General features: G+C 40.1%; 2 protein-coding genes across 6 annotated transcripts; both read right to left on the reverse strand.

Moving 5' to 3' along the window:
* Positions 1-319: 319 nt before the first annotated feature.
* On the reverse strand, positions 320-8,110 carry LOC131218389 (uncharacterized). 5 transcript variants are annotated; one of them, XM_058212990.1, is made up of 6 exons: positions 7,507-8,110; positions 5,909-6,098; positions 3,090-3,293; positions 2,021-2,100; positions 1,774-1,855; positions 320-1,649 (listed from the first exon to the last, which is right to left on the reverse strand). In XM_058212990.1, the coding sequence occupies exons 1-6, from the start codon at positions 7,901-7,903 to the stop codon at positions 623-625; spliced, it is 1,980 nt and encodes a 659-aa protein (XP_058068973.1). In that variant the 5' UTR covers positions 7,904-8,110; the 3' UTR covers positions 320-622. The 5 variants fall into 5 exon arrangements, with proteins under 5 accessions (XP_058068973.1, XP_058068971.1, XP_058068981.1 ...); XM_058212988.1 differs by having other exon boundaries at positions 1,774-2,100; XM_058212998.1 differs by lacking the exon at positions 3,090-3,293 and having other exon boundaries at positions 7,507-8,109.
* Positions 8,111-10,551: 2,441 nt separating this feature from the next.
* On the reverse strand, positions 10,552-26,248 carry LOC131218426 (transmembrane 9 superfamily member 7). The gene is made up of 7 exons (XM_058213006.1): positions 26,077-26,248; positions 20,099-20,263; positions 19,796-19,905; positions 19,305-19,413; positions 19,122-19,234; positions 12,140-12,284; positions 10,552-12,059 (listed from the first exon to the last, which is right to left on the reverse strand). Exons 1-7 carry the CDS (start codon positions 26,194-26,196, stop codon positions 10,902-10,904), a joined length of 1,920 nt encoding a protein of 639 aa, XP_058068989.1. The 5' UTR covers positions 26,197-26,248; the 3' UTR covers positions 10,552-10,901.
* Positions 26,249-26,281: the final 33 nt, after the last annotated feature.

A 26,281-nucleotide genomic window follows, 5' to 3' on the forward strand; every position in this document is an offset into this window, starting at 1 on the left:
TCCGCCTACACATGTCATATCATGATGTGTAACATTGATATGGTGGTCGGCCTTGGGGATGGTCTCATATCCTCAGCCGAACAGTCAAAATCAAGTAGCAAATGGATGGTCAAGATTAACGGTGAATCCCGCTCCCAGTTCAACAGGCAACAAGGAGTATATGAAATTGATATCACTGGGTTTCATCGCCAATGACCCAACAATCCCAGAAGATTCCCAAATGGAAAGAATCCTAACCATTCAATGAATGGGCCAAAAGTAAATGTTAAATCTAGACCATCCTTCTCCGGGCAAGCAATCACACCAGCACATGTGCCAATTTCAAAACAAAAGCACAAATAAATTTACCTTTCTTTGGGGGAAATATACAATGCTGCATTGAGCTTTCATTGGGCCCTCACAGCCAATGGGAGATGCCCGCAAAACCTCCCCCATCATATGATCCTGACCGTCCAGTCTGATCCATGTTAAATGTGTCCATCGAATGATAATCTTGTGGGGGAGAAACAGGCGTTCCCAAGCCTGTGATGGACTGCCCCAGATCAATGGTTTAGGTTACTAATAGCTGGGACCTACCAAAATCATTGCTGGGTTGGAAAAAAAAATGATTTTTTAATAGCAACTAAATCTGATTCTCTGAAGAAATCTTACAGTTCAAGTCACAAACCATATCATTAAAGGTGTCGGATCCCTCAAATACTTCTCGTCCTTGTTGCCTCCATCTCTCCAATCTCTTGTTGAGGTCCATTAACATCACCCCTCTCCCTTCATCACCGTTCTTCTGAAGTTCAAGTAGCTTCTTGATGCACTTGAACAAGTATCTACTGGCCTTTCCTTTCATATGGCAAACAAAATCACATTGACCATCTTCACTCTCTAGCATTGACGCCGACATCTCATCGATGATATCAAACAAATAGAACACGAGAGAGGCTCCAGATACAGCTCCCTCCCTCCCGTCGCTTTCTTCCGACAACTTACTCGAGTCTTCACCATCATCACAGCCTTCCAACCTATGTTCAGCATGCTTCTTTCGAGAATTTTGAGTTTCCCTTGGCACCAGTATTTCACCTGTCACAGCATAGTGAAGCAGCAGTTCATAGGCCTTCTCATCTAAATATCTTGAACACCCAATCAAGATGCCTAGAGGAATTTTTCTAAATAGCAAGTCCGACTGCATGCTAACAACACTTGCTGTTTTTGCTTCATGGCTGGTATCCACTTTATTGTAAAATGCGACACAGCGATTGTTGAAATCTTTGAGCCAGAGTTCCACTTCTGACATGTGCTCTGTTTCCCTGTCTTTGATTTTAGGTTTCTTGAGTTTCTTCCTGCAGTTCATTGTATCAGTGACGCAGGCATCTAGGCGAGAATGTGATCGATGGGCACTGGCTTCCTTTTGCTTCAGCATCCAGGATCCAGATAATTCAATCACACAGTCAAACAGTTGATTGTTCTGTGTTTCATTTATCGGATTCAAAATCCATGCAAGATATCTTGCAGCAGCACAACGTAGCTCTGAATCATATGTCTCACATTCAACCTCTGTTGGTGTTAATGTAGATGGGAATATATCTTGGCATTGTTTCCCAGAGAACAGTAACATGGCTGCAAAATATAACCAAGTAGGGAAATCCATCAACATAGCCCTGCAACACAACAGTTACAAGATAGCTTGGGTGGTCGGTTCAGAACAATGGCCAAAGACAGTAGCAACAACAGCCAAAGACAGTAGCAGGAAGTATTTATACAGGGATTAGAAATTGCAGTTACCAGGTTGATTTATGATCTATCACCATCGCTTCTGATGTAGTTTGCTTGAAAATGCCTTGTGACGGGTGTAATGCTGTAGGGTCTACATGCTTTTTAGTGTAAGAAACCGGCCCCATAACAACATGAACTAAATCCAGAAATCTTTCGCATGAAATGGGTCCCATTAACAACACTAACAAATTGTGGTGTTTGTTAGGAAAATAGGCACAAGAAAATGGCAATTTCAGCCCCAATTCCATTGACATACCCCATCTCATTGGCCTGGCAAGTGCATCCAACAGAGATGACACGAGCTCAGTGCGAAGCTCGAGCACAGAAGCCAAACCCCTGTTTAACATAGGTACTTCCAATAAGAACTCGGGCAACAGATTGAATATGCCCCATCAATTTAGAAAACACCAATCATAAGCAAGTCACTCAAATGACTCAAATTGGCCAGGCAAATCAAGGCTAGAGCAAAATTTCATTAAACATACAGAGAGGGTTTTTTATTGCATGATTAGTACTGCCGCAGATGAATATGGGAAGTAGTTTACTGCAGGGATATTCATTTATTTACTGTGATTTCCACTGCAACTATATTGTTTGTTCGATAGGTTAGTTATTTATTTATTATTTTACTAATTTATTCTGAAAATATGATCAATATTTCATGTACAATAACATCAAAGAAAAACCCAACCCAAATACAAGAAAGCAGAGATTAACATCAAGTACAGAGATACTAATTAGTAAGATTAGCAAGCAATGCAAATGATAGATCCTTGACCAAAATACTGGATTAACAAGCAATATAGAACAAATTAGCAAATCAGTAGAAATATCTAGGTGCAGCATTTACAATCCTTAGTCATGGAACCCTAGGCTGAACCACCTGCAACCACCATCTATGAACTAGAGACCTACTTTGGTGCACATAGGCACCAAAGTGAAACCTTCAACAAGTGTTGCATGTATTGAAATGCTATTAAATGGTGAAACTAAATCTGATGATAATGATTTTCAAGCAGAGAAAAACTATTCAGGTCATCAAGTTGTCATTTATCTAAGCATGTTGTGCATAACTCTATTCTCTGCAAATCAACTTCCATCAAGTTGTCATTTATGAAACAACCGCCAAATATATGGTTGTGTATGGGTTATGTATACAACCAATGGCATTAAAATTATGAGAATTTATGTGAAAGAAAGACCAACAACAATCCTATATGAAAGAATCTAGCGAGATAAAAAAATTCTGTTCTTTGCATCAAGCACGCAACAGTTGCCAACACAAATAGCTGAAGAGACAATGGGATTAAGGAGTAAGAACTTACGTCATGAGAAACCAATGATGCAATAGAACCTTCACCTCGATAAACATAGTAGGAGAAGTTACCAAGCATATAACTACGGAACGCCAAGCCATCCTCTCATGCAACTCTTTCTTCAGACAAAGGAAGGGCCTTTCCATTTTTTCTTGTAAAATTCTTGAAATGTCATACTTTAGAGATGATGGATCAAGATACCACAAAAGTAACCTATTATTACCACATGAAATAAAAAAATAAATATCTCAATTACTCACGAAAGAATATTCATGTAATGATCAGTTTGCAGACCAACTTCTTCTTCTTCTTCTTTTTCATTAATTAGATAACCTGTGATCTACTACATGAAGAGATTACTTTTTGAAGGAACAGTGACATTCTTCACAAAATGCCTGGTTTGTCCGCACCAAGACATGCATCACCATCCATGAATAGAGGACAGAGTCACTCAACAGATCAACTGCATAAAAAAGATATGTATGCTACACTGTGACCAGATTTTACAGTGAACTCTTCCTTGAAGGTAGACTTAGGTTTAACAGCTGAAGCATGAGCAACACATGGAAGGTAATGCAAGATTAATATTTACGGATTGTTTCTGGTAAGAGTACAGGGTTGCTTATATTTCTAAGCAATGTCTCTCTTTCAACAGAATAAAAAATGTCACAGCAAAAATAAAAATAAAAAAAATCACATCAACAACTGAAGAAATAAGATCAACATTCAAGTCCATGATCCTCTTAGATGGAGCAAAGCATGGTGCATCTTCTTTGCTCAAATTTCAGTTAACAACAGCCTCCTCTGTACAGTAATCTTTGTGGAATTGCTTAGTGATATAGGTCCACAGCCCACCATAGGGCCCAGCATGTGCTGATTTTGGGCCGTTTGTTGCAAATTTTGGGGCTTATATGTAACAGATCACATTTGTCATTTGTGGAAGATGGGGGGGCTTATGTGGACAAGGTATTCAATAATGGTAACAGTAGCCATAACGGCCACTGTCATCATCATTATGATACAGGCCATAATGGTCGTTATAGCCAACAAAAAAAAAAACAACTGTAGTAGCCCCGTAATGGACCATTACGAGGAACCATTATGGGGAGCCATAATGGCCACCGTCATTACCGTTATGATACGGGCATTATGGCCAAATTATAAATAACTAAACTGTAATGGCTCTGTAATGGCTGTTACATAACTGTTTTTAGATACCATGGATGTGGAAGATATGATTGAAAATTTTGAGAGTATTTAGTAGATCTGTTTTCGCTATTTTAGGCCAAATCTTTTTTAGTGGGAATATTATTATTTTAAATAAATTATAGATTGATTTGAAATTAATCTAATAATAGGAGGACTTTCATTAAAGGTTCATAAGATTAGTCTTTAGGGTCTACAAGGAGAGGAAGGGGGTGTTAGGAGGTAGGGATTTCACATTTTTTTTGAGTTATGAGTTTTCTTAAGTTTTGCAATAAAAGAAGTTTGAATATCAATAAAATTATTTCTTCCATTACTATAATATTCCTTGTGAGTGTATATGTGGTCATTTCCTTGCGATTTAGGCATCCAAATCTCATTGACTCAATAACCAGGTTGCACCATTTCAGTATTAGAACAGGTGACCATTGGTGGATTTTCGACTCTACATCATCTCCTAATGGCTTCGAAGGGGGTTGACACAAGAAGAGTTTAGACAACCCAATTGATCAGCACACTTACAGAGCTAGTAAATCAACTCACGCATACAGTAGGCAATCTCACTAATCAAGTGGGAGAGCTCCGGTTTGAAAGGAATTCAAAGACCAAAGTTGGAAGACATCGACACATAGGAGAAGGTCCTAACCAACAACTAGTGGCCCCGGCATACACCACAATCAATCCAGGCCACTGATCATAAGATCCAACATTATATTCATCGCCGATCTTAACATTATATGCAAGCATCATAGCTTCAGATTTATATCCACCTTTTTATATAAAGCTCCAAACAAGACAAGTTATGTTGAAGGCTAAGTCTTCTTGGAGTTATTCAACACCTGGTTTCCAGCATAACATTTGCTTATCCACTGTAGCCTTGGACTAGATTATGCCATCTTCATTGTTCCATTAATGAAGAAGAAAGCTCTCCAACATTTGAACATCCATGCTAGGAACGAAGGTGGAGAATATTCTACTTTCATTTCAGTTTTTATCAATGACTGTAATCATCAATGCTAATTATCCATGGATGTTGCGGTTACCAGGATCCATTGAAAGGGAGAGAGATCAAACACGACAATGTCATGCATAAAAAATATGAGCTCCATGATGGTTGTATAGCATTGGTCTCTACATCCACACTAGCATTTAATTTGCTAATAACCTTCACTCATCATTGGCATGCTCAACGTCACCATAGCAGGCAAAAGCAACCACAACTTTTTGTAGGCTATACATATATAAACGATCCCTGAAGAGATTCTAGTAAAGTCGTCCTAGAGATTCATTTATACAAGTGGCCTACTAACAAGCACATCCTAGTGCACTTACTGAGTGGCCCAAAATTGACAGAATAAAGGGAATTAAATAGTCCAAAGTTATGCGCTATGCAGGCCAAATAACATCAAAATGAATAATATCAATTTAAAGTTAACAATAGAAAGAAACAAGATACTCTTTAGGAAAGAAAACCAATTCCACAAAAGATGCATGGTGGAAATCATAGGTCCAAATTCAAGTTGAAAATGTTAGAAAACTAATCAATGATTAGTTGTTATAGCAATCAGATACTAGAAAGTAACAGTTTCCTTAGTGGAGGCGTGCAAGGCAGAAGCAGGATATACCTTAATGGAGTTTCACAGGTACTTGCCGAGGTCTCTTCCGGCAAAAAGGAATTAAGCTTTGAAACAGCGGCTTTTATTTTGCACCTTGAATTTTCATATCCTATAGATGGCAATGGGAATAGGCTCTGGCAACAACATGCTGAAGTTGCTACTTTTAGAACAGCACGCAAAAGCTTATGGGAGAGTGTCCCTGCAATATTAGGAGTTTTATGATGCAGTCAGCAAGACATAAACCTTGAATCCCGTTTGAAGAGGTAACTATAATTCAGTACCAAGATTGGCAGAGCATTGAAGTTTTCAAGTTAATTCAAGCAATTACTTGAATTGCAACAAATTTGTAATTTTGATGCTGAAAGACAGCACATCTTTGCAATTCACCACTCATTCACAATGATAAATGAAAAGGCCAACCTAAAGACATTTTAGAGCATGCAAGACTGCAAGTCTATCAATGACGCTTGCCAGACCCTCTTACCGAGCAAAAGGTTTTAAGTGTTGGAAGCCAAGAAGGTGCAAAAGATGCTGTTCAGACTTTAGAATCAGAAAACTGGACAAGCTAACAACAACAACAAAAGAAACTTCTTCAAAATTGCAAAATCGTAACAACCTCAACAAACTATCCATGGCTGTAAACAGGTTTTGAAAAAATACAAAATGGTCGTTCCAAGGGTCAGCATTTTCATTCAGGCCAGCTCTCCATACACATAAAGCATGCTTTCAGTAATCTCAACCATTCATCTGGCGAACCCCACCATGGCTAGGCAATGCTGAAAAAGCTCTGCCAGTTCATAATCCGAACCATTTGATAACTAGCAGCAAAATGCATGGCTAGGAAGAAAGCATAGCCTATGGTCCATATGCAATGGGAAAGAGTCCATCACTCTAGTGGCTGGCATTGTCCAAGGGAAGAGATCTCCAACCCATTAGCCATCCAGAGTGGGGCCACCAAGTTAAAATTCCTAATCACTGAAAGATGGGCCTCTGGATCGCTGGCCATCTACATTGTAACATTCCATTTAAGAACAGCCACCAATTGTATGATTAGGATCTTCTGACCAGCATGACTACTACCTAAGGCTGTAAACAGGTTTTAAGAATAATACAATGCTCATAGGAAGCATCCATTTCATTCAAGCCAGTGCCCATACACAAAGGATGTACTCATAAGTGATCTAGACCATTCATCTGGTGGACCATACCATGGATAGGAGATGCTGCACAAAAATCTGCCAGTGGATAATCCTAACCCTCCTGCTCCAGGGCTGGCATTGTCCAATGGAAGTGATTTCCGACCTATTAGCCATCCAGAGTGGGGCCGCCAGGTTAAAGATCCGAATTGCTGAAAGATGAGTCTCACATATACTCAAATTTTAATTTCTGACCATCTACATTGCAACTTTCCATTTAATAATGGCCACTTGTCCGACCAGCGTGGATATGGTGCACACACCGCACTCATCTAAAGATCGAATGACACGAAATCCATCAAACAGAAAAGATGCATTTTACCAAATCAGTCCTCATTCAACACTTTCCAACCCAAACACTGAGAATTCCACCACAAGAAATCCAAATTATCAAAATGCAAAAGCCCATACCGTATCCATCCAAGCTCGCGATAACATGCGCACATGCTCCAATCAGCTCTGCGCAATCGCCACATGAAATCGAGCTCCTGACCTGCAACAGATCCTCCTCCGGGAAGAACGAGACCCTGCAAGACACCGACGACGAAAGGACCGCCACGATCGTCTCCGATAGGCATTCGATCAAAGAATCGGAGAGCGCGGGTGCCTTGAAGCACATCAAGGAGAGTGATGCGTCCAAAACCCTGGACGCGGATAGCGGTGTTTCGTTGTGGTTGAGGGATTCGCTGAGGGAAGAAATGGCGAGGGCAAGGGGTTCCGATTCATGGGCTGGGCTTGGTGAGGAATTACAGTGGAGATATGAGGCTAGTTTGGTAAATAACTCGGTTATTTCCGGCAAACCGGTCATGAGGGAGTTGGAGGTGAGAAACGGTGGGAAGACGCGAAACGAAGGGGCGAGACCGACTCTTCCTGGCTGCTGAGATAGTCGTGTCGTGTAGTTCTTCGTATGATCCTCGGCCCAAGTCCTTGCACACTATACTCGAGCCTTGGGCAGTAATGAATGGGACATGTATTTTGGTAATCCAGACCATTGATCTTCTTCCTCCCACCGTAAATTGACTTTGCTACAAAAATATCCTGGATATAATAGTGTAAATCTTTCGATTGGTGCACTACATATAGAATGTAACGGACAGGAAATACAGCAATAGTGCAACACTCAATTTAAAAATGGCCAGTGATGAGTGGTTAAGATCTTCTAATCTGAGATGTTTTTGGCACATGATTCATCTAACCTCATAAGAAACATACCAATGGTCTGGATTACTGAACCACGGTGCCACTTATCAGAACCAAAACACAAGTAGGCTGTGAAAAATGTATTGGTAGAGGCAAATTTCTTCATTGCTGCTTTTGGAACAGATAACCGTGCAGAATGTAGACAGTGAACTCGGGTTTTACAGGTGGGCTATTTTCCGTGGTGTGGCCCACTTGAGATTTGGATTGCTGTAATTTTGGGCTCATACCCTAAAATAACAATGTATTAACGATGGAGATTGTAGCCGCTGAAGACTGGAGTCATGTGATCAGAACAGGCTACTTGAGCAATGCCCAAGAGTCTAAACATATATAGAAATGTTCCACTGCTTCCTGAGCACTATAAATTATAATGCTTTAAGTTCAGAACAAATTTCATGGGGGCTCCGATTCCCTAGTGAATCCACTACCGAGTCGATGTTGTGGGTCCCACTATGATGTATGTGTTCTATCCATGCCATCCATCCACTTTGCCTGCTCATTTTAGGGCATGAGGAAGATCAAAATCTCAAGTGGACCATACCAGAGGAAACAGTGGTGATTGAACACCCACCATTGAAGATTTCTTATGGCCCGCTGTAATGTTTATCTGCTATTTAACCTGTTGATTAGGTCACAAAGACCTGGATTAAGGGAACGCACAAATACCTGAATGATCGAAAACTTTTGTGGCCTCCAAGAAGTTTTTAATGGTGGGCGTTCAATTAGCACGGTTTCCTGTGGTGTTGCTTACTTGAGATTTGGATCTGCCTCGTTTTTGGTGTAGTCTACATGAGATTTGGATCTGCCTCATTTTTGGGCTAGTTTCCTAAAATGAGCCGGCAGAATGGATGTACACATGGATAAAACACATACATTAGCACTGTCGTCAGTACTGGAGGGTCACTACCGAAATCGAGTCCATTTCATGGGCTACCATGCAAAAATCAATTTAACCGAACAATCCAATCCAATTCATCCTTGATTTCTTACAACCATCCATTTTTGAAGCCATGTGTGGGATGGTTAAAATTGTCTGACAAAAGTGTTTCTTTAGATTCATAAACAATCCATGATAAGCCCTAACAAATAGATGGATCAGATTGCTGGTTGGACCTATTTTTGTATATATTACTTGACCATTCATATTAAAGGCCATTGATCGAATAGTTCATGTTTGTCGGATGGGCATGAGTTTGCATGGTAGAGCCTGAGGACCAGTTTAGATCAATGGATCGAACTGTCTTCAGTGTCACAATGCAACGAGGAGCACCATCCACAGCAGCATGGTAAAGGCGCGAGTATGACGGTCTGCAGACTGAGTGCTAACATGTCAAATGCATGCATTCTAGAACCAAAAGCGAGCAAGGCCCAGCAATGGCCGGGTGTGAGACTAGCACAATCAAATTTTTTAATGGGCCTGGATTAGGCTCGGGCCGAATCATTGCCATGCCTAAAAGCCTGGTTATCCAAACATACTATCAACTCCTACACTCTCCAAGAGTCGAGCAGGCAAGAACAATGTCCAAATAGATGAACCTACAACGCCAAACCAATCTAGCCCTTGCACCTGATAACAGGGAGAGAACCAACCAATGGGTGAAGAACCATTTCGACAGTAGGTCCATCTTAACAGCGTACAGACGGTCGAGAGCTCTTTAAAAATTAAAATAAAAAAATAAAAAATCTAGTTACAAGTTCCCAATGAAATGGTGCCTTCAGATTTAAAATTAAAAAAATAAAACATAAAATTCTGGATCATCCGTAGTGCACAATTTGTTGGGAATTTCCCCGTCCACAGCCGGACCCACCACATGAACAACTATCGTTGTGAAAAGCCAGACTCAAATGTGCAGTTTGTTGGGCGATGCTTGATGGTCTGTCGGTTGCACCTAGAGATCAGAAGAAAAGACAATCCATCAGGAAACATTTCCATTATCCTTTTTCTCCTTCACAATACGAGAAATGAGGTAGTGTTTGGAATGCATCAGTGCACTGGGCTTTCATTCAATTTGATCCTAACGAGCTCAGTCTAAAAAACATAGAATGACCGATTGTTCCACCCCTTAAATGCAGACCGTCCATTCGTTACCAATGCAATAGCCAGGATCATCTGGTTCTGTATAGATATAGAGGCATGGCCCATCACGTATTTGGAGCCCAGCAAATGAATGGCCTAGAATACCAAAAGACGTGAATAAAATAACCCTATTGAAGACTAAATAACCACACCATCCAACCACCAAACAAGGGAGCATGGGAACAATTAGAGTGCACAGTCGCATGCGAAATTCTATGAAAAATAGATCTGATGACAAACCCATGTATAAATCCAAACGAACTAGTAAAACAGGAAAAACAAAAATACAAACCATCATCAGGTCCTACAGTACTTCTACAAAATGACACCATTGTCTCAAGAGAGGGAGAGATAAGGCCACGGTACTTGCCAACCTTTCCAATCTTGCTAGTGGTAAAAATACAAGATCATCCTGCAAAAGCTGAGAGACGGAAAGGTGCTGCCTGCTCTATTCTCCTCTTTACCATCTCTCCCTCAAACTTTCATTTTCCATCCTCGTATCTTATTGATACCCGCATCATTCACACCATCAGTCAATCTTCACCGAGGAGTAGATCTTTCGGACAAACCAGAAGCACGCATAGAAGCCAATTGTCCCCGTCAGCACGAAGAACGCGTAGGACACAATCAACATGTACCCAAAGTAAAGGATGCCCGACACCACCTTTGTGATCTCCAGCTTGGTGAAGAAGTAGAAGATCGAGTAGAGGAAGAGGTAGAGGGCCGATGACCCTGCTGTCAAGTACGCCCTCCACCACCAGTGGTAGTCCTCGCTGCACAGCTGGAAGTAGCAGAGCACAATAGTAATCTCGGCACATGTGATCAGAAGGATAACAAAGACGATGAAAAGGAAGCCAAAGATGTAATAGAACTGGTTTAGCCATATGGAGGTTAGGATGAAGAAGAGCTCGATGAAGACAGCACCGAATGGGAGTATGCCCCCAATGAGTATGGAGAAGACCGGCTGCATGTACCAAGCTTGCTCGGGGATCTGCCTCGGGATCTTGTTCGTCTTCACAGGGTCCTCAATGGGTGGTTTCTTGAAACCCAAGTAGCTGCCAACAAAAACCAATGGCACCGATATGCCAAACCATAGGAAGACAAGCGCAAACATGGTCCCAAAGGGGACTGCGCCTGAGGATTTCTCACCCCAGATCAGTGCATTCAGCACAAAGAAAATTGAGAAGAGGATGGCAGGGAACATGAATGCAGTCTTCAGAGTGTTCTTCTTCCACTCCGTGCCCTTGAACATCTTGTACAGGCGAGCCGACGAGTATCCTGCAAATAAGCCCATGAAGACCCACAAGAGAACCATGGCCGTCATCAAGCCCCCACGGTTCGAAGGCGACAGGAAACCTAACAATGCAAAAATCATGGTGACGAGTGTCATTCCGAAGAACTGGACACCTGTCCCGACATAAACACAGAGCAGACTGGAATTGATGGGCGGCCTGAAAACATCCCCATGGACAAGCTTCCACCCTGTTTCCTCCTGGGCTTCATCCTGAGTCTCCAACTGATTGTAGTTGGCAATATCTTTGTATAGAGTCCTCATCATGATCATGGCCACCATGCCAGAAAGGAATAGGACGATCATCAAGGAGTTGATGATGGAAAACCAGTGGATCTGATCATCATTCATGAGGAGGTATGTGTCCCAACGAGAAGCCCATTTGATTTCACTGGCCTGAAAAGGCAAAGCTAGTAAGAAACTGAAAGTGGGAGAAAGAAGGAAGAAAAGTGGAGGCCCAGAGATCTCGTGCTTACCTTGAAGGAAACATCATAAGTGAATATGACCTCTTTATCTGTATCGACTTCCTGGCGTACATTGCTGCCTTGAATTATGTTTTTGGAGCATGTTACCAATTGAGGGTTCTTCTCATCCCAAGGCTGCTTATATTCATGATTTATGCTGTTTAGGAGAACCAAGTGAGATTACAAGAAACAGAACAAATAAGTTTCCCCTGAAAAACTACTGAAAGAATGAAATGAGATCACTGCATTCCATTACTGGTAATGTGTATGCGCGCCAGAGAGGAAGAGGGAATGCATATGATCATGAACAAAATAACCTTTGCGCATGTGAACAGGCCTTAGATGCAACTGCGCATACATGTACTCCTGCCCAGTTCAAAAATTCCCTAACTTGCCAGACTAGATACAGCTTCAATGGAGCCGAGGGGAGAAACAAACCACAGATTCTAAAATTATATATTTCAACTGCATAATGAATCCACCCTGATGGTAATTGTCCAAAAATAGATGCAATGTTTCTCAGGTTTTTATTGTTTAACATCCTGGAATCAGGAAGTGTTTCTTGTAATTGGTTCAACATGCAAAATCAAAAGAAGCATGACCTCCCTCTGTTAGGACAGGGAAACAAAGCTACTCAGGAACCTTTTGAAATCTGTTCATCGAGAGACAAATCCTTTGGAGATCCTATTAGCCTATCCTGTGTGCCAAGAAGGGAGAGACTCCTTTGGTAGGATTTTAAAACTTAGTTTCATTCTTTCCAACCCCATCTCTAGATGTAAACGTGGAGATGGAAGAAACTTACCACAGGAAGTACATGAGCAAAACCAGAAATAAGTCCACCATAATCACCAGACAGAGAGAGCAACAAGCACAACAATGTTATATAATAAAAGGAAACGCAATGAGCACAAGGTCCCAATAAGCAAGAGGGAAGAAAGCTCCATGCAGGTGGAAGCTCTCAGAACAGTTCATAAAAATCCAAAAACCAGACCAACAGTCCAGCCCTAGTAGTATTCCATATGTTCCTAATTAAATAGGCAAAACCTAAAATACCCTTAGTCTCTAAAATCCTATGCTTGCAGCATATGGACTTGGGGAGCTGGGGGCATGCCCACATTTTCAGAACTCACGGCCATAATACCAAAAAATCACAGCTAGATGAGGTAACAAGGGGGCCCTTTTTTTAAGGTTACAAGGGAGCATTAGCTTCAACTATCTTTGCTAGACTCCACTGATTAGATGGTACTAGTTACATAGTAGTTTAATTTATGTAGTCTATCGTGTATATATAAATATAGATTTCCTAGATAGTCGGGGCAAAGATGCATCTAGGACCATCCACAACCAATAAAAGGATGCATCCAGGCCATAGAAGCTAGCCAGTTGAAGTCAGACCAGCAGGGGGTCAAATTAAAGATCTCAACCAAATCAAGGGTTTGATGACATATCCAGACCCAAATCACTGATCAGGCCGGACTGTCCAGTCCACAAGTCCATGGGACTCATTATTTAATTAGTTGTTAGAGCTAGAATAGTCTATGAACAAGTTATGCTTTTAATATTTTCAGCACTTGTTTGTGGGCCACTTTTTGAGTAACAAATGTCTAAGTGAACCATATCAGTTCCATTTGAAAGCCAATTGAGTCAGCTTTCACTGAGCCAATATTATGTAATTTTGATTTCATTTGAGTGTGATATGGCCGATTTACTGCCTGTATGTTTGTGATAGAATTCAGGGATACTTTAGTCATTTCTAATATTATGATTAATTGGATGGTGAGTCAATAGTTCGAATTATATTGGCTTCTTTCACATTGGAGCAAAAGTATATAATCATGTAAACACTCTTTTACGGATGGTTGATGATGATTTTGAATGAAATATGCTATTCTTTCTTGATTCCTACAATGGGTTTCTAGTTTTCATATCCTGCAATGGGATTCACTATTCTAATGGTGCGATGCCTTTAGAGCTGCTGTGACGTAGGAGTTCCTGGCCCTAATCAGGCTAAAAAGGCCTTGTCCCTTGTCCTAGGCTTACAATGGGTTTCTAGTTTTTGTCTCCTGCAACAGGATTCACTACTCTAATGGTGTGATGCCTTTAGAACTGCTTTGATGTAGGAGTTCCTGGCCCTAATCAATCTAAAAAAGGCCTTGTCCCTTGCCCTAGGCCTACAATGGAGTTCTAGTTTTTATCTCCTGCAATGGGATTAACTACTCTAATGGTCTGATGCCTTTAGAACTGCATTGATGTAGGAGTCCTAGCCCTATTCAGGCTAAAAAGGTCTCCTCCCTTGCCCTAGGCCTACAGGACCAAGGGAGGGCAGGGCCAGCTCAGTAAGCAAAAAAGTGATATGATCAAAAGTTGGAGAGAGTTAAAATTTAAGAAAGTTTTTGCAGCATCTCCTCAATCCGCAATGAATCCCCATCATCAAAAAGGTTCTGATCATAAAAACAGAACCCCGACTCCAATAGTGCTTTAAACTACACTATCTTCAAATTGTCTATTCTTTTGTATAATAGTAACCCATTTGATGATTGGACCGGGCAATTCATCATTAGCCCTAGCACAGCCCAGACAGAACACCTAGATTTCAAGCCCGGGCCCGGCCCTCGAGCCAAGTTTAGTGGCCCTACAGAGCCAGGTCAGGTGGCCTGCCCATTGTGGCCCCTACCTTGATGCAATGACATTGCGTTTTGCATGGAGCGATTCTGCTTTGTTATAACTTTAGGGGGTGTTTGGCGCATGGTATTAGATGAGATTAGGTGGGATGGAATTGCATTCGGTCCCGTGCAAATTCCATCCATCGTTTGGGGAGAATGGGAAAGGTTGGGATTAGGTTGGTTAGAATTGCATTCGGTCCACTCTTGGATTATGAGCGTTGTAGCATTGCTTTCCGCCTGCTGTTTGGAAAATTTTGAAAATGTTTGTTGATGTCGGCAAGTTTTGTATGTCTCGCCATGATGTATGCGCTATATCCACACTGTCACCTATTTTTCGAGATCATTTTAGGGCATGGGCCCAAAAATCAGGCAAATCCAAAGCTCAAGTGACCCCACCATAGAAAGCAGTGGGGATTGAACGCCTACTAATGCAGGGGTACTTTCACACCGGGCTCGAGTGGGGTAGCCTGTGGGATGCGGGGACACACTCAGGGTGGGCAGCCTATATGAGATGGATGGCTCGTGTAAGGCAGGCCCCACCCTTATGAGGCAGGTGGCTCGTGTGAGGTGGTACCCATGTGATGTGGGACCCATGAGGGGGATTCGGCCGAGGTCTTAACCCCTACGATGTAGGGCATGAGCTATGAGATAAAGGGATTAATTCGCCATGCTCTATCAGTTCAAGCTTTTAAAGCAATTGGTTAATTGTCCTGCATCAAATTGGTATTACAGCGGAAGATCTCATGTTCAAAACTCCTCACCATTAAACTAAAGGGATTAATTCACCATGCTCTATCAGTTCAAGCTTTTAGAGCAAGTGGTTAATTATCCTGCATCACCTACCATTGAAAACTTCTTGGGGGCAACCAAAGTTTTGGGTCTAAGCTAATATTTGTGTTTTCCCTTCATCCAGGTATGTTTGACCTTATGAACAAGTTGCATGGCAAATAAACATAACGGTGGACCCTAGAAAGATTTCAACGGTGGGCGTCATTGTCCCCACTGCTTTCTATGTTGTGGTCCACATAAGCTATGGATCTGTCTAATTTTTTGGCCCATCCATAAAATGAGGTTGCAAAACGAATGAACGGTGCGGATATAACACATACATGTTATTTTCAATGATTCCAAATGCTAGTTTGTAAATCTACTCAATGGCCAACAAACAAACGACTGAATGCCACCATGATACAAACATCGCATAGAGTTATGTTTGTCCCATGGTATCCCATGGTAATAGGGGACAATCCTTGTTGTATGCAATAATCACATTGTTTTAATCCCATACCACCTAATCCCATCGAATACCATGCGCCAAACACCCCCTTATTGGTTGTCTTTATCATTATTGACGATTCGTGGAGAGACTAAAGATAAAAGCATAGTTATAACTTTATTGGTTGTCTTTATCATTATTGATGATTCGTGGAGAGACTAAAGATAAAATTGTGACATTGGAAGAATTTGACTGTCTAATTGGTATCTATTCATCCCTATTTAAAAGTTCAAATTCTTTCCAATCTTAATGCTTCAGAGACAATGGTGATGATGTGATGATGACAATAATGAGATCTTCTAGGCCCCGGTAATCAAGGTGTCCCGTATCGGTATCGGTTGGCGTAACGGTGCCCTCCGAAACCGATACGGATACGGGGGCGTAACGGCGATACGGGGGCGTAACGGCCCGTAACGGCGCAATTTTTTTTTTTTTTGCTAAAAAAATATGAAAAAATATGGATTAAATCCAGAATATTCTAAGCATTCCAAATATGCATTCATTTATAAATTGGAACATGTTTATGGTAGTGTAACGGTCCACTCTTTGGTAAGAAGTTGTATCGGCCTGTCTGATTAATTTTTTAACCAGGTAACTTGAATTTGACTAAAAAATTCATATATTTAATTTTTTAAATATGTAATTTATATACTTAACATCTTGATATCATTTCTCCCAATAGTTCTTTAAAAAAATGAAATTAAATTCAGGTAGATGGTGTTGCCAATTTGGGGCTGACTTGGAGGACCAATTTATTCTCCAAATCAGCCTCAAATTCATGCCATTTATTGTCATTATCCCACTTATAAATTGGTGGATGTTTATTGGATAGTGAATCATAAAAAAAAAAAAAAAAATCAAAAGGCCCTATTTTTAAAAATAAAAGTTCACAAATTAACAATTAAAACTATTCAAATAATTTAATTTTGGCATTGTGAGTTAGCAATTGCAGTCCATAATTTAATTGTCAAATTTCAAGTTAATATATGTCTCGTGTACAATTTTTTAAGGCTTGAATTAGGAGGGACTCAGATGTAAAGTGCAACACACGTGTCAAAGTTTTTTGGGCCTCACCCGTGATGAATGTGTTATATCTACACCATCCATCCATTTTGCTAAATAATTTTAGAGCATGAGCCCAAAAATGAGGCACATCCAAAGCTCGGGTGGATTGCACTGTAAGAAACAATAATAATTAAATGTTCACCGTTAAAAATTTATTGGGGGCTAAAAAAGTTTTAGATCAAGCTAACATGTGTGTTTTCCCTTCATCCACGTCAATGTAACTCAATTAACAGTTTAGATTGAAAATAAACATTACAGTGGACTTTAGGAAAATTTTAATGGTAAGTATTCTATAACCACTATTTCCTATGGTATGGTCCACCTGAGATTTGGATATTACTAATTTTTTGAATCCTGACTTAAAATGACGTGGCAAAATGGATGGACGATATGGATAAAATATATACATTACGGTGAGGCCCACTCGGGTCTGATCTGATTGGATGGAAAATAAACGTTACCGTGCGGCCTAAAAATCATTTAACCGTGAAAATCATTATGTCTGCTGCTATTTTGGTGTGGTCCAGATGATCTCTGGATATAATTCATTTTTTCGCTGGTGCTCTAAAATGATCTCTGAAAATAGGTGAACGGTGTAGATGTAATAAATACATCACTGTCGAGCCCATATAACTTTGATCTCCTTTTGAACCGTTCGTACAACTCGGAGCTCGAGGAGTGTCAGCGCTCGTCTTTTGCGTGACACGTACCCACGGCAGTCAGCCGTTGCAAATAAATAAAAAAAAAAGGAGAGAGAGGGAAACGAAAAGAAAAAAAAAGGGAAAGAAAGAAAAGAAAAGGAGGGAAAGAAGAGATTGAGAGAGAGAGAGAGAGGAAGAAGAAGAAGAAGATCAGGAAGCAGCCGGGCGCAGCCGCAGCCGCTCGAGAAGAAGAAGAAGAAGAAGAAGAAAAGAAAGGAAAAAAAGGTAAGTTTTTTTTTTTTTTTTTTTTTTTTAAGGGCCCGTCACAGCCGTTACGGCCGTTATGGCCCGTAACGGCCGTTACGGTCACAGAATTCCATAACGGCCGTTTCGACCCCGTATCGCGTAACGGGTCCCACCGTTACCGTTACGTATCGGCCGTTACGGCCGATACGTAACCGATTTGGGATGCCCTGCCGGTAATGGAGAAGGGTTGATGTTAGGTTTGCATTGGCTTTGATGTCATGATTATATTCAGTTATATTGCATTGGGAAAAGTATATAAACATGCAAAGACTTTTTTATGGCTGATGAAGATTTTGAATGAAAGATGCTTTCTATTGTTGATCTCTACAATAGGTTTCTACTTTATTGTTTCCTGTGATGCGATTCAATAATCTAATAGTTTAATGTGTTTAAAGTCCTTTCAATTCAATGGCAATGGGTTTGCATGGAGCAATTCTGCGCAGTTATATTTATTTTCTGTTTCTATCATTATTGATAATTAGTGGAGCAATTAGAGGTCAAATTGTGCAACATCAAAAGGATTTGAGTTTCTAAATTGCCATGTGTCCATCCCTAGTTTAAAAGTTCAGATTTTTTTTCCAACCTTGCTGCATTGAATGTGATGGTGGTGGTGATGAGATCTCCTACGACGCCTGGGTAAAGGACAAGGGTTGATGTCAGGTTGACAGCTGGTCTTAGCACATTTCCAAGCAACCATGAGATTTTTTCACGTTTTGGATACTATTGGCGAAACAGGAACAGTACTCAGTAAAGCAGATCTAAATACCTCGGGCAAGGCTATGATGATGATGACTAGTATTAATCTCCTAGGACAGCAATCAAGGAACAGCTGCCACATCTCCGCCTACTTCCCTCTTCAACCTGTCTTCCTAACTCTTTCATTACCCAGTTTTACTAGTTTGAGTTTGACTGAGGCCCAAACACTATCCAAAGGGCAGTACAATGACACATACAACATATAATTAAAAAAGGCACATTCATAAGCACTTATCTCGCAAGAACAAAGTCAAAATGAGGGAAAGCAAACAACCAAAGGCATGTACCTGCTCGTGGTAACTTCGAAACCAACAATACGAGCAGAATCAGTCTCAGGATCTTTATGGTACATGACTCTGAAGCTCAAGTGGTTATTTATGAAGTATTTCTCATCTTTGCTCTGCACAAGCAAGCAAATGTGAATAACAATAAAAAGCACAAGTATGGTGTAAGCATCCAATGCAACGTACCCCAGTATAACTTCCTTTGAACCCCACACGGAAACCATGTTCGTAAGAGGGAGATTGACCTCCATCTCTCCTCTGCCGAGGAACTGCAACAGGAAGGTTATCCAAAATCCTGTAATTTGACAAGAGATCTGAGTTAAAGAGAATGAAAATAAATGGGTTGTTCCTGGTTAAGATAATGAAGAAACATCATCAATAAAAGAAGAAAAAAGGGGGAAAATTAATGAAGTAACATTAAGATAACTGCAATTAAAAGTTTAGAACTTGAGAGACAACCGTACAATTTTTTTTTTCTTTTTGAGAGATAAGAAATCATTACAAGAATAAACTATCCATTGCTTTAATGAATAGCTGTGTATAATTTCATTTTTTTTCTCAAAATTGCTGTTATTGATCCAAATGAAGGAAGAAGAAAGAAAAATACAACAACCATACAAATCAAATATCAATTTGGAATTTAGTGAAGCAGCATAATGTAAGGTTTAGGTACTTACATGTTCACTCGATATTCATCATCAATTTTCTCCTTAAAATTCTTTGCAGATTCAGGATCAAGCTTTTTTTTACAGGCCACTTTGCAGAATTGTTCTTTTCTCATTTCAAACTGCATTACAGTTCATATTTATTGAGACACAGAAACAAGATATAGTATGGTAAACAAAACAGTAGAGCCTTCCAAGTGCAAAAACATATTTCTCATTGATCAATTTCAAGCACGGGATCGACTTTTATAGAATGAAAGGTTGTGTTTGTGTGTATGTCGTGTCGGTCAGTTCTGCTTGGGGTAGGGGGCTCACTGTATATACGGAGTTCTCAATGCGGTCACCTCGAAGAACCTCTCCTAAATTCTCGGCACTGTTCAAGATCTTTTTTGGCTTACAATAGTTTAGGAAATAGTAATGATACGGAAGTTGAGTCTTTGTGGATGAAAGCTTGTTGACTTTCACTTGAAGGGGATCACCCTGTGGGAAAAAAGGACACTCACCGTTAGACCAGGAACAATAATCTATTTGTATAGTAAAAAGGGAATAGAACTATCACATAATAACATACTAAATAAATCAATTTCCTGGGTAAACAAGTGTGTGTGTGTGTGTGTGTGTGTGTGTGTGTGTGTGTATATATATATATATATATATATATATATATAGAGAGAGAGAGAGAGAGAGAAGCATATGGATGCTACGGTCAACAGCATAGGCAGCAGTGCTCAAGTTCAACAAGAAGACGGTGCTTTTTTAGTGAATAATAAGTTGTAGCAAAATCATGGGAATACAATCTTACAATATTTGTCCAAGTTAAACAAAATGTTGTTTTTCATCTGATCCAATATTGTGACAGGCAATAGCTTCATGTGAAGTTTGAGTGTTTGACAGATATCTTCCATCAGTTCCATCCAAATCTTGTTGTCTCCTACAGACAACTGCCCTACTCTTTTCCTTTTCAGCAATACCCTTTAAAGTGTACAGGTGACAGCTTTCAGCAGAGTCATGTGAAGGCGCCAAGACTTCCAATCCTGGTCACCTAAATCTAAGCAGATATTGTGATGCTGGTTGAGCAGGACCCTCCAATGACAAGAAGTCTACAGCTGGCTATTTTACGTACGTTAGAGGTAATTAGGTTAGTCGGAAGAGTAACCATGATGGCCCACTTGTTTGCTAAAGTTGAGCATTATTACAATGGCTCATGCTTATTTGGCTTCGTTCTCTCCTTTAGGAAACTGTTTCGAGTTCCTACTCATGTTCCCTTGCATTGTGACAATTAAGCCACAATTTGCATAGTTTTTTTTTTTTTTGAAAGATAACTTGCATTAAAGGAAAAGGAAAAGAAAAACAGGGAAGAGGGACTGCTGAGAACCAATTTGCATAGTTTTTTCACTAGAGACAATTTGCATAGTTTTTAATCTAGTCTTTTCACTAGAGAACCAACACACTAAGGTGACTGCCATTTTGTGGGAGAGAAGATTTCTGTCAAGTTATTGTCTACTCCATTTGTCCAATCAAATAATCAGTTAGTTGAGATTCTGATGAAATCCTGTAGTTCATCTCATCTTGCAGATATTTTGGGCAAGCTGGGCCTGTGCAATATCTATGCCCCAGCTTGAGGGAAAGTGAAGGAGCATGTGTGTTTGTGGATAGACATATTCAGTCATACTGAGGGTACTGTGCTGTGTTTTTGTGTATTTTATATTCAGTACTCCCACAATAGCTTAATAGCATGTTTGTTTCAGAAAAGGTTTGGGCCTGTCATCTCCCTACCTCTGAATCTCATACGGAGAAGAAAGAGATATCACTTGACATCATTTTGATTTGAATTGAACATAAGTTCTAGCTGACTGGATCCATACATGCGTGTTCAGAGAGGTTTACATTCTCATCTAGAAACCAGGTTTAACCTGGATTTTGATGCCTTCTTTGCTATTGTTGCTATTTTGAGAAAGGAAGAAAATATGATTGCTTATCATGCATGCATTGACAAATGTGTGTTATCATCAATTTCTGCTCAAATATGCCTCCTTTGTCAATATCTTGAACAAAATTATCATCAATTAGTAGCGCTATTATGTCACAAACAAATCTTGATTTTTAGCAAGGAAACCAAGATAACATCTCCATAATGAAAGATCTACAGAGTGATTCGAGAACCAAGACCGTAAGGAAATTGGTAATTTAGCAGAAAATTAAAGTATGTAACAACTACATGTAGCCCAACTTCGATAAGAAACATAAAATTTGGAGAACTGACACCTGCATGCAGGGTATCACAATTTGTGGTAACTTATGATCATTCCCCCATGACACTTTTGTAGGACAGCAGTACCATGAAAAAAGTAGGTCCCACCACAAAGATCGCCTGGCAAAAAAAAATCAGGCCAGACCAATCATCAGGTGAGACGCACAGTTGACATCAACGGATGACTGGACTGACTCAACATACAGGGATGACCCACCTAATGAGAGGATCAGCCTGATTTCCAAGGCGGGCGATCTTCATGTTGGGTCCTATCTTTTTCGTAGTACTGATTTCCTACGCAAGTGGCTTTTGGCAGTAAATGTGGTACAAAACCACAGGTTGCGTACCATTGCCTGATGGTGACATACAGCATTGTGAATATAAAGGTGGAAAAACCAGTCTGTTTTCAAATGTAAAACCAAAATCATCAACCTTTCTAACAGATTTAATTTCCTGACATGAAAGTCGTACAGTGTACAAGTCTATAGTTACATTTACCCAAATAACTAAAAAGGCTTCTAATTTAATTAACAAACTTCCTGACATTGCGAAATGGTTTCTTATTTTTGACAATGGTATTTAAGTGCTGGATCGGGCACTGCAGATCCTCTAAATCCAAATTCTCAGGATATGGGTGCCGCAACAAGGATCGGTCATAACTCATAAGAACAATCAGGTTAGAAGATCAACCAACCAATATGATAAGTTGGATTTACAATTTGTATGATTCGCTATGAATTCTAAATAACTAAACAGATCTAGACTGATTTTTTTTCTTTTGTTCTTTTTTGAAATATTAACAGATCTAGACTGATAACACTATAAGATCTGGAATTTAAGTAACAGGGAATGGGGATCCATTGTCCCGGCATCCAAGTACCTGGCGTGAGTACTCTAGCTTCTTCAGAGATCTGGGTGACAGATTTATGAGAAATGGATTTCTTGCATATTGTAGGAAAAAGGTTTCCCATATTGGAAACGGGTTTCATACTTGAGCTAAATTTCTCAGAAAAATGGTAAAAGGTCCTGAATTTTTTGGTGATATGGCTAAGATATGACAGTCAACATAGATATTTAAATCTGAACCTAGAATTAGACAATGAACCTATCAAATAATATCAAGTCAACAACAAACAGTTTTACAGAAAGTAAGCACATCAAATCACTCTTCCCCCAAAAGAAAAGTAAATAAAACAATATAACAGGAAGAAAAAGGATCTAGAAACATCAACAATCAGCTACAGATTTACACATTAAAAAATGGATGCACATATTCGCAGCCAGACAGGCTCTTCCTACACCCTCCAAAATGAAAATATAAATAAAGTTTTAAGTAGTACCAGTTATTTCCCATATTTCAAGCATGCCACCATGCAGATAGCACATCATCACCCACAAAACAGGCAGACAGTGATGCACAGAGCAAATACTAAATAGATTAGAGCTGGAGGGGAAGATAATGAAACTGAAGAGATGAGAACTAGCAGATGGCAGAAACTGGCCTAGCCACATCTTTGCTTCCCAAATACTAGCCCAAAGCAACAACTGTTAAATTACATAGAGAAGCTGGCTAAGGCAATTTATCCCACTGCTCCTATTCCACTAAGCATAAAGGATCTCGTCATGTCAATTAGGTGATAAAATGTTAAATAACAGCGCGATTGCATCATGAATATTTTCCCACACTTAGGCTTGTGGTACTCAGGAAATGAAAATAAAAGAGGGGGGGGGGGGGGGGGGGCAGAGAGAGAGAGAGAGAAAAGAAAAGGGATCAATTAGCGATGATACTGATAGTTGTGTGGGCCCTGATTAGTGGTATCTAGAAAGACATGCATACACCAACGGGATGCAGCGAGGATATGAGTTATGACATCAGTCTATCTGTATCCTAATTCCTGAATCCTGATGCATTTATAACCCATGTGTCAAAAATACACCCAGACCCATATCCAAGTTGAAGGACAACTGGTAACTTGCAGCAATGTTTTTGGGGCCAGATGACTGTATCCGTATCACAGAGCCTAAGAAATTTGCAAAATGTCTTTGGGGCCAGATGCTTCCATCCATATCAGAGAATGTTAGGATATTTGCAACCAAAACAGTGGATTCGACTATGGGGATGTCTTTTCGAGATCTAACAATAGATTTTATTTTTTATTTTTTTTTAAGTTCAAATTCTTCACACTGGAAAATCTAATCATGAAGAACTAGAGCCACGTGAAAGAGTAACTAAGGGTTCAGAAAGGAAATAAAAGAGGAACAGCCACCACCAGTCCCCTTAAGACAATTAAAGAATTAAAAATTCTCTAATAAGCATTTAATAGCAGTCTCTAAAGCAGAGATGATTAAAATTAAGCACTAATCATGACTAGATTCAATAAACCTGCTGCATATTTCTATAGAACAATTCAGCCTGAAATTTTTCATGTTTAAGGTTCCATTCCTGTCCATGGAAATTGGGGCAGAACAAATTATTTTCCTGCCCTAAGACGTGTTGACAGTGATTTGAGGCAGAATCACATCGATTCTGCACCCGGATGACATTTCTCCAAGGACACCCCAAACATTCCCAACAATGCCCTTCGGGGGAAAACTACACTATCCAAGCTTTGACATCCCAGGAACATCCAACAGCCACCTTAAACGAAGACTTTCAGATTGAATGACCCAAAAAGAGCTTCCAGGTCTAAAATTACTGATGGCATTTTATATCAATATCCAAATACAATAAAAATCAACATCACGGTTTTCAATTGCGTTTTCAAAGTTACTCAGTTGGAGACCAAAACTGTATGACTTGCCTCGACTTCTTCCATTTTGGTCGCATTTCAGTCTAGAGACACATTTCATTGTGCATCAAACCCAAGTCCACTTAGTTTTAGACAATATTTAGAAGTTTGAACCATAATCAACATAAAACAGAGAAGAAGGTATCATTTATAAGGTGTAAGTGACTCAAATTGCAATAAATCAATTAAAATAAGTGGAAATGTTTGAAGCGGGACTAGCCCCACTTCATTTACAACAAGGGACAAGCAGCCAAGTTGATATTGGATCATTTCCAGACCAAATTGAAACAGAGGGAATTACAGTGGTGTTTGGTCATCATTATGAATCAAATGGTAACTGAAAGGCATCTTTTCTATAGAGAACAGATTCTGTGCCTCAGGAGGCATGGAATTTTCCATGCCTCGACATCATCCCAGAAATGTGAGCCACATTGATGGGATCGAAGCCATTAATTTCATATTTTCAATAGTGAATGGGCCATGGCGTGAAAATCACAATCTTTAGCCAATTCTAGCCATTTGATTGGTGAGATACAAAGGAACGCTAACAGACAAAAAACAACAATGGTTCCCATAAAGTGAGGAAAGGCCCATTTATTAGATGGCACAGTGAGTGTAGTACTCAAACTGGAGGCACGAAAATGCTGTGCCTCCCTTTTCAATAGTGAATTGGATTATTGCAATTTAGCTCAACTGAGCATCCAAACACACCATAAATCACATGCTACCAAGCTATCAAACTTATCTAACTACACTAAATCTAAGCTAATCTTCAACAAATCACCGAACTTCCAAAAGTCAAATAAATGTCAAGCCACAAAAGGCAGAAGAAGTGGAAAACCTAGTTCCTGCATAACTCAGATTCCATTTTCCACCAGCCCCAAACACACCTCTTCTTCATCCAAAACCATCGGCAAATTCCTTTCTCGGATCGAACATGCATCTCCAACCACAGACCAAATCGAAGATCGACCCTCCGATCCTAAAGGTATTTGAGAAACCCATCTCGATTCAACAGACCCGAAATCTTACAAGCCCAGATCCAACGAGAATAGCACGAAAAAATCGCCAAAAACGCGGATCCCAAAACCTCAGATCTATTTCCATTTCAATAACGACTCAAGAACAGAAGTGAAAGGAAATGAAATAAGAGAGAGATAGAGAGGGTTAGTAAGCAAGAAAGAGCTGAGCGGTTATAGATCTGGTGAAATTGGAGAGCATGGGAAGGGAGAAGGAGGATGAGACACGTGTACCTTCTGGAAATCTTGAGGAGCGACGCCAGGTAGGTAGAACGAATGGGCCGAAGGAATGAGAAGAAGAAGGGCGGAGAAGATGAAGAGAGAGGCGATCGGGGACGCAGCAGCGCTACCCATCTCTCTCTCGAGCGACTGAGAAGAGGCGGAGTCGACAGAGAGGTTCGAGAAGGAAAGAGAGTCGATATAAGAGAAACGAATTGTG

The sequence above is a fragment of the Magnolia sinica genome, chromosome 1 (assembly GCF_029962835.1).
Source record: "Magnolia sinica isolate HGM2019 chromosome 1, MsV1, whole genome shotgun sequence".
NCBI lineage: Eukaryota > Viridiplantae > Streptophyta > Magnoliopsida > Magnoliales > Magnoliaceae > Magnolia > Magnolia sinica.

What these genes read in the sequence shown, in the direction of transcription:
- LOC131218389 (XM_058212988.1), bottom strand. Translation starts at nt 7,903, where the DNA reads ATGACCGGTTTGCCGGAAATAACCGAGTTATTTACCAAACTAGCCTCA. An exon ending in ACCTGTGAAACTCCATTAAG is followed by an intron (nt 3,294 to 5,908) that starts GTATATCCTGCT and finishes TGGTAATAATAG; the next exon opens with GTTACTTTTGTGGTATCTTG. An exon ending in ATAGATCATAAATCAACCTG is followed by an intron (nt 1,650 to 1,773) that starts GTAACTGCAATT and finishes GTTGTGTTGCAG; the next exon opens with GGCTATGTTGATGGATTTCC.
- LOC131218426 (XM_058213006.1), bottom strand. Translation starts at nt 26,196, where the DNA reads ATGGGTAGCGCTGCTGCGTCCCCGATCGCCTCTCTCTTCATCTTCTCC. An exon ending in GATGAATATCGAGTGAACAT is followed by an intron (nt 19,414 to 19,795) that starts GTAAGTACCTAA and finishes GTCAAATTACAG; the next exon opens with GATTTTGGATAACCTTCCTG. An exon ending in TTCGAAGTTACCACGAGCAG is followed by an intron (nt 12,285 to 19,121) that starts GTACATGCCTTT and finishes TCTCCTAAACAG; the next exon opens with CATAAATCATGAATATAAGC.